Source organism: Danio rerio, chromosome 10 (assembly GCF_049306965.1).
Source record: "Danio rerio strain Tuebingen ecotype United States chromosome 10, GRCz12tu, whole genome shotgun sequence".
NCBI lineage: Eukaryota > Metazoa > Chordata > Actinopteri > Cypriniformes > Danionidae > Danio > Danio rerio.
In genome coordinates, this window is record NC_133185.1 from 5491666 (window position 1) to 5500228 (window position 8563).

Below are 8563 nucleotides of genomic sequence, written 5' to 3' on the forward strand. Positions count from 1 at the left end.
TTTAAAAAAACTTAGTCATAAATGTTGTATAAAATAATCACACGACAAAGAAACATTGGTTTTCTCAGAATTTTTAATCCCTTTATCCAAAAACGTCAGGAAAAGAACTAAAAATACAAAATAAAGGACACTTTTCCTAATCAAGACTTAAGAACACATCAGCACAAAACCTACAGGTTCAATCTGAACAAAGCACAGAATAAGACAAACTTGGGAAACGAAACACCTCGCTATTTACAAGGTTAGACACTGGATTTGTCCCCAGAGGACCGAATAACGTTTTTAATAGTTGTTTAAGGACAGGATTCCACACAAGCTGCCTCCGAGGAGCAATGTCGAAGTCAACCTGCCCACCTACAAGAGAAGAGAGCAGAGATGAATCACCCGGTTTCCACACCTCGAGCAAAGCACGTCCATGTTTCAGTGTTTAACTTCTTGAGCTGTCGATTTTAAACTAGGAAAACCATCATTAAGGATTAAAGATCATATGTTAAACGTCTCCGACTGACAGAACAGCTCATAAGCCAGCAAAAGCCTCAGCTCCAAGCGGTTTGTGGACCAATCGAGGAGCGAGCCCAAACAGGTTAGCCTTTATCCTGTGTAAACGGTATGGTTATTAAAAACTTTAGCCAATCCTTGAACTGTTTTAAATCAGATTTCTCAGCTTTTAATGGCTTCGTAAAACTCACTTTACATATGATCTTTAAAGGCTATGCTTAAGAAAAAAGCACTGAGGTGTACCCATTTGAAGTTCTCTATGGCCTCTAAAGAAAAAGCAAGCATTATGAGAGAGTTTATGCAATTATTTACATGGGGAGGTAACCAAAAACCAAACATTACAAAGAAATAAATTAATAAATCAATCACTGAAGCTCCACAACTGAAATACAAGAGCACTACAATTGAAAAAAAGAGCATACAACAAAGCAGTTATCAATCACTTTTAGGTTACATTAACAAAGTCCTGGAAAAAAACATTTGGAACTGTTAACGAAAACCAACAACTTAATGAAATGGGGGAAAATCTCCTTTGTTTGTTTGTTTTACGCTGGTACAGGAAGTTGGAAGAGACCATACCACAGGACAGCGCTTTCTCGTGCATGCCGTGCTCTCTGCCCGCTATGTGCGACGCCCAGAGAATGACGTGGTCAGGTGACACACGGCCTGCAATGAAGTCCCCGCTGGCAGGTACAAACAAGGTACAATAATCAGAATTAGGGAAAGAAAGGAAAAATAAGGAGAGGCGCCTTTTACTCTGTACCCTTTTAGCCGTACATTACCTGTTAGCATTGCTATCAACTTTTTCTATGTTATTCCTTTATGATCACCTGTTAAAGCAGGAGGAGAAAATGGAAAAAACCTACAGAAAAACGCTTACGCTTTTCTGGCACGCTAAAAAAAGCAAAATGGCTACACAAACAGGTGCAATTAAAGATCTATAGACATGTACTCTACTCCTTAGGCTGTTAGTTTATTGTCTATTGATCTTTAATATTGAGGTCGAGCTCAGAGCGCAGCAAGTAGGCAATCTTACCATTGTTTCGCCACTTCATCAATACGGCTGGTAGCTGTTCTGATGGTTTCCGCTGTCCCGTGAGGCCTTGCCATAGCTGCTCTGTTGACCTATAATTTAATATATACAGTGATGAGGCCCGGTGTAGCAGAAATGCAACATGTATGTGAAAAAAACTAAAAACACAATATTATGTAAATCAGTGTCTCAACCATGTTCCTGGAGGACCACCAGCTCAGCATATTTTTCATGTCTCCTCAACTAAACCCACCAGATTTAGATCATCAGCTCATTAGCAGAGACTGAAACCCATCTAATGGGTGTGACGGAGAAAGGAGACATCCATGCAGTGTTGGTGGTCCTCCTGGAATGTGGTTGAGAAACACTGATGTAAATGACAGTCAATGTGCATTAAAAACTACACATAACCGTATACATAAATATATGTTGGGACAACTACTTAGTAAAAACTAAATTTGCTAAAGGTAAATGTTAAAAGAATCACTATTCAGCACACAAAGTGAATTAAAATGCTTTCAAAAATATTTTTATTTAAAAAATATATATAATAAACTATATTATAATATTGTAAAACTGCTTTATTTCAAACAATGACCATTTAATGTAATATTATAAATCATGTTTTAAATATGTATTCATTTTAATGCCGCTTAATTAGTTTTTTTTGTCAGTGAATGAGGAAGAATGTTGAGTTTGCTATATCAGCTTTTCTGGCCATGTCATGGCAAAAAACAGATCAAGTTTACCACATTTTATAAGTATAATTTTCTATAATTATAGAAATATTCTAACAATTAAAAGTCATCAACAGCAATAAATAATACACAAGATGAAATACATAAATAATAACGAGAATATAAAAATCTAAAACAGTTTAAGGTTTACTTCTGATAAAAATTGGACAATTTCAAAAGGATTCACATTTTAAAAATATTTCATGTAAAGTCTCCAGATAAAAATAGTATTTTTTTGGCAGTGTCAATTAAATGCGGAGCTACAAACTGACAAAGCTAGCTAAACATCACAAAATGTCCAACCATCTGATAAAGTGTTTCATTTAGAGAGCAAACTTATGTATTATTCTACATATTCTTATATTTTTTGTGAAAAGAAAAGGCTGAAAGCCCTGGAAATTTCATATTTTAATGTATAATATAATGTTTAATGTTAATATAAATGTTTATAAAATAAACTCCATTTAAATAAATGTACTAAATATTTTCCAATCTACCCATTTTGACATTTTTATTTAAATAAATAAATTAAATAAAAAAAAAAACACTATATTATGTTTTTAAATGTTTATAAATTGACAATGTTATACCTGAACTAAGTGTAAAATAATCCCTGTACAAAATCCCTGCAATATAGTTTTTAGTTGAAAAATTACATAAACTCCCACCAAATGGGTTTTTGGCACTAACGATTAACTCAAGCCACACGGACTGCCTGAAAAAATACTGCCGATTCATTGCACTTCTTATTTTATTCAACACTTAGGAGAAAACACGTGTTGTATTACCACTGTAATCATCATAGCCTTGTCCATAGCCATAATTCTGATAGTTGTATCCTGAATAGTCATAGCCAGAATAGCCGTTGTAGCCCTGGTTGTATCCGTTGCCGTAGCCTCCGCCATAGTTCTGGCCGTAGTAGTTGTTGTACCCTTGATTAAAGCCTTGTCCTGTTCAGAAAAACAGTTTGTTGGTTTAGTTCAAGAACTTGTGGAAGCAGCAGCAGCTCTTGTCATTTCTCGAAGCGTTTACCTCTTCCACCACGGCCCCTGAAGCCTCCTCGTCCTCCTCCGAAGCCCCGGTCTCTGTTCTGCTGCTGTCTGTAGACTTCTTTAGGCTGGGCTACTTTAATTTCACACTGTGAACAAACATAAGAACAAGATATTCACATCAACAATAACGGGTTAAAAGCCATTTATTCATTCACCCTTTCATACACAAGTTTTAAATACTTAAACTAACCATTATGAGTTTTTTTAATGTCCTATTAATTATACCACAAGTTTCATGATGCTTTATCATGTGACACCACAAAGTGTGCCTTTCCCCCCCATTTTATGCAAATATTAACAAACGTCATAATTCTATTGTGAAGCCTCTGATAATACGATTCTCAAAGATGTGCAAGACCATGCATTTCATTATTTAAACTGCTTGTTAATGATCATATTCTTTGATCTATTTTGCATGATGTGCGATGCAGTGGAGAGATTAGAGCTGCTGGATCTACAACACGTTACGTATCCAACTTATCCTAAATATATGAAAGTGGCTGTTTATCTGGGAGAAGCACATTTTATTTATTTATTTATTTATGTATTTATGTATGTATTTATCTGTTTGTTAATGCCTTATCAGCAGCATTGGCTATTGTCATGGCAAAACCTATACTAAATATACAATGGATAACATACAATCACATCAGTTTCTAAACAAACATTCATTGTACAAAAAAAAAAAAAAAAACAGCAACAACACCAGGAAGAGTCATGTACAATTTTTTTTGTTTGATTAATAATAAATATTCTAAAAATCCTCCAGAAGATGAAGCCTTATTTCCTTAAAATATTTCCTGAATAAATGCGTTCTCTAATATCTAATATCGGATAATAGCGGTGACCGCTACCATCATCATACAGCAACATTGTAAAAATAACTATATGAACTCTTACTTTACTAAATTTTTACTTTTTTTTTTATTTTACAGAGTTCAACGCTAAGGATTTTTTCTACTGGCCCGATTGGGACAGCGGTTCAGATTTTTACTTGCCCTGCGAATATTTTCACTGGCCCCAACAAAAAAAAGTTAAGTTAATAGATATTTCTTAGCCACGTTTTTAATATTGTGTCAAAAATGTGTTTTGAATCTAGAATTTTCATAATTTAAAATGTTTAAAAATGTATAATGAGCATATCTTCGCATTGTACCCACGTAAATGTCTGCTTCCAAGACATTCTTTTAGCCTCATAAATTCATTTCGCTGTACTGGTTTTTACCAGGTTACAAAAAAAACGACATGCTCACAACATCCAATCAGATAAAAGGAACCGAAAAGCAACATGGTGTTTACGACATCACTGAGAAGGCAGCATTTAAAGGCTTACAAGCACAAACTGTTTCTCGATTCTAAGACTGTATTCATATGCAATTGACAAATAGTCGCAGACGAATTGAACTTTTGTGACAAGGCACTACGAATCGGGCCAGTAACAATTCTGTCTACTGTCCAGAGCGCCTCGCACGCTGGCCCCGGGCCACCGGGCAGTCCTTATTGTTGAGCCCTGTTTTATTTACTAAACTGATTTGATGCATCATATTTTTGTCATCAACATACCTTCCCTGATCCGATTTGATGGTATCTGTTCTCCAGCAGTTTCTGAACAGGCTCTTCTAAAGCGAATGTCACAAAGCAGAATCCCCGTCGCTCATTCGTCTTGGTGTCTGTGGGAAGCTCGATGCTTTCAATCTTTTGAGAGAAAAAAAATACAGATTGGATTAAAAGTACCAGTTTGTGGGCCCTACTTCCAAAAAATATACATTCCTTTCCTTTTTTATGTGAAATATTAGCTCTCGTACAGATTTGAATTCAAGTCACTCACTTCCCCATAAACTCCGAAGTATTCCCGGAGCTGTTCCTCAGTAATGTCTGGACTGAGACCACCAACGAAAACCTTCTTAGGGGGTTCCTTGCCCTTGATGGCTTTGGCTCTCTTGGGATCAATTAATTTACCATCCAGCTTGTGCTCCGTCAACTCCAACACCTAAAAACAACCCATCAAGAAACAGCTATGAGCAAACTTTTGTTCATATATTTGCATCATACACAATGACTGACAAGGGCTCGCATACCCGGTCCACGCTCTCAGCATCTTTGAAGAGCACGAATCCAAAGCCCCTGGAGCGGCCGGTCAATGGGTCTGTTTTGATGGTGCAGTCGAGGACCTCTCCAAACCTGGACAGGTAATCAGTGAGGTCTTTCTTGCTGGTGTCCCAACTGAGTCCACCAATGAACATTTTCCTACACCAAAACAAACAAGATTCAAATCACGTCACTGAATTAACAATGCATTACCATCTACTGTAACATAATAAACCGGTTTTATTTTTAAGCTCAGTACTTTCACTTAAATACAAATTATAAACCTTTGAATTAAAAAATATGTATATATTTACTAGAAGAACTAAATCTGACAGATGTTTTAGGCTTCCCAAAGTACAATTATTTAGAATTACTTCATAAAATAATCTATGCAGTTATATTAGTTACTAAAAGTTTTGTAAAATATATATTTACCCTTTTCATACATTAAAAAAACGCTAAAGCCATGTTGGTAATTGTTATGCAAGTATCACAGTGTGTAAAATGTTTTATAATATTATTATTATTCATTAAAATAAATATTAAATGCAAGTAAAATGTGATATAGTGTTTGAAAGGACCTCAGAATGGAATCGTTTTGTTGTTTAGAATGAAATCAATATGCGAGTTTGGACTTTCGAAGAATTATGAGTAGGCCCACACGAAATCTGCGCGTTCATTTTTTAAGCCCATCATTAAGTATATTTATTTACTTGTATAAACGTGTAAATTTATATATATTCCGTTTTTAAATTAAATTCAGGGATAATAAATGAATTTCAGAGATATTATTAACTAATTTAAAAAGGTGCAATTGATTTATTTACAATACAGTTTATGAAATAATATATTTTAGTCTTTTAGTAGATATATTAAACAAGAGGCTTGCTTTGTTTACCAAATAAGTGGATCTGATTGGATTTGCATTGTAAACATTAAATAAAAGTTAAAAAGGTACTACTTTTAATTTAATATATTAAGTTTTTTTTAGTTATGATACTACCAAAACCATTATGCATATTAAATCTGCAAATTTTTTTTTTACAAATTATCTCAAGAAATAGCAAAAAGGCCTGCAGATTCTGTCTGGCCCTTCAATTATAAACTCAGTCACAGCTATTTGATTAAATTCCATTGCGTTTAGTATTAGTAATTCTCAGAATAAATGTTATTATATTTCATAAATGTATAATATTCGAGTAAATCGTGAATTTATAGCTTAATTACGATTCGTACGTAATCTGATATCCCAAAGAAGTACAATTTAGTAGGTATTAATGATGAATTTGAAAATTTAAATTAATAATTAGCATGATAAAAACACAGTAACGTTAAACGTTACCCTTTTCCCTCCCACAAATTTCCAAAGGTATTAAATAACTTATATTACATTCATTTCAAAATAAATGCATGTTTTATGACATAACTATTCTTCCGATGCGTATGTTATATGTTATAGCAATTTTGAAAGCGTTATAAACGTTAATAATATTACGCACAAACTGGACGCCAAGCCATTAAGTTAGATGCTAATCTGCAAACGGGTACGTAATGAACAACAAGATTCTAGGCGTCTTTAAGCTTTATGTTGTGCATATTAATAACGTAGACATTTTAAAAACGTATTCCATTTGAATTAGTCGTTTAAAGATGAAGCAGACCGGCGTCTGCCTGCACTAGTGTCTCTTAGCGGGGTGTCGCAGGCAGGCCGCTCTCCGGGACTCACCCGTCATCCTCCTGGTTTTTACTCGCGTTTATTTTGGAGCCTTCGGGAAACTCATCGGTGCTAAAGTCACCTTGCTCTTCGGCCTGCATTTTGAAGTATGTGTAGTTATTTTGATCCTCCGCGAGATATATATTATAGATTATATTACGCCGGTTTTAAAAGGTCAAACACTTCAACACGAATAAAGTGCCGCGTTGATTAAAATGGCGGACGGACGGAGATCAGTGACGAAATCCGTCTGCACGAGAAAGAGAGGCAGTGGGCGGAGCTTATGCAAATACATTTATTTGTTTATTTACTTTTGTGTTTATTTACGTTTCATTCAATTATATTACCTAGTGACAACATTAGACAGTTTATAAAATTATCGTGTTCCTTGTCACATCCTCCTTTGCTCTAGTTTGATAGTGAAAAATGTCATTTCTTACAATATTATTTTAAACTATTGCATTAAATACACTGATTTGTAGTTCAAACTGGCTTGGTTTGGTCGCCCTGCCCCATAGACGACGCAAAAATGAAAGTTGGAAACAAAACAGGAAAATAATTCATAATGAAACTATGAAAATGTACTCATATGAACAAGACCCGTATAGTTTATTTAATATTTTATGCAAACACAGCATAGGTATATATTTGTACAAAAAAAAAAACATAAATAACAATAGCATGAAAATTATAAATATATTAAAGGAGCGACATAAATACATATATTTTTTAAAAGATAAACCACAGGCATCCACAATACTAATACAAATGCTTACAAATATGTATAATGATGTATTATAATGTGTAATAATCATAATAAGATTTTAAATCCACTTTAATGCACTTCCAGAAGATTTTGTTTTATAATAGCTACAAATATAAATTATTTTATTTATATTAAAATATCTTGTACGTACAATTAGACATTGATAAAATTAAAAATTGTGCAAATTACACAAAATAACGTCTGCCCGAACACTATGCAGGTGCTACTGTGTTTTTTCAAAACAATTTTGATATTCAGAATACACAAATGAATAAACTTTATGCGATAGGTAAACAATTTTACAGTTATTTTTAGCTTATTTACTTCCTCACCCATCCCAGCAGCAGGGTTGCCAGATGGAAAACAAAAATAAAATCTAATACGGGCTACACGTCGTAATTCTAAACAACAGATAGATTTAATAACTGGAAACAGCAGATAGATGCTAAAATGGTAATTGTGTATTGTTTTCTAAAATCTATTATTATTATCATTATCATTATTATTATTATTATCAATTTCTGTTAATTATTGAGTTGTAGTCCACTATGTTAAATATAAATATAAAATTTACATGCATATATTCACGATTAAAAATCAAATGTATTGCAAATAAAACGCATAATTACCTAAAATCTATGCTGACATGATGACAGAGGGTGGAGACTTTTCTGC

General features: G+C 33.9%; 1 protein-coding gene across 9 annotated transcripts; it reads right to left on the reverse strand.

Moving 5' to 3' along the window:
- Positions 1-55: 55 nt before the first annotated feature.
- Positions 56-7360, reverse strand: hnrnpdl (heterogeneous nuclear ribonucleoprotein D-like). 9 transcript variants are annotated; one of them, NR_137312.1, is made up of 9 exons: positions 7135-7360; positions 5399-5567; positions 5149-5310; positions 4884-5015; positions 3301-3406; positions 3057-3218; positions 1535-1623; positions 1078-1181; positions 56-354 (listed from the first exon to the last, which is right to left on the reverse strand). NR_137312.1 is itself a non-coding variant. In NM_001328494.1 (8 exons), exons 1-7 carry the CDS (start codon positions 7221-7223, stop codon positions 1553-1555), a joined length of 891 nt encoding a protein of 296 aa, NP_001315423.1. In that variant the 5' UTR covers positions 7224-7360; the 3' UTR covers positions 56-354; positions 1535-1552. The 9 variants fall into 9 exon arrangements, 5 of the variants coding, with proteins under 5 accessions (NP_001315423.1, XP_073769815.1, XP_073769816.1 ...); XR_012385865.1 differs by having other exon boundaries at positions 3060-3218; positions 7135-7357; XR_012385864.1 differs by having other exon boundaries at positions 1078-1623; positions 3060-3218; positions 7135-7357.
- Positions 7361-8563: the final 1203 nt, after the last annotated feature.

Bases quoted from the DNA above. Each gene is read 5' to 3' on its own strand.
- hnrnpdl (NM_001328494.1), bottom strand. From the start codon at position 7,223: ATGCAGGCCGAAGAGCAAGGTGACTTTAGCACCGATGAGTTTCCCGAA. The intron at 3,407-4,883 runs GTATGTTGATGA...GTTTGTTCACAG, and splicing joins ATCAAATCGGATCAGGGAAG to TGTGAAATTAAAGTAGCCCA. The intron at 1,624-3,056 runs GTAATACAACAC...ATTAAATTATAG, and splicing joins AGGCTATGATGATTACAGTG to GTCAACAGAGCAGCTATGGC.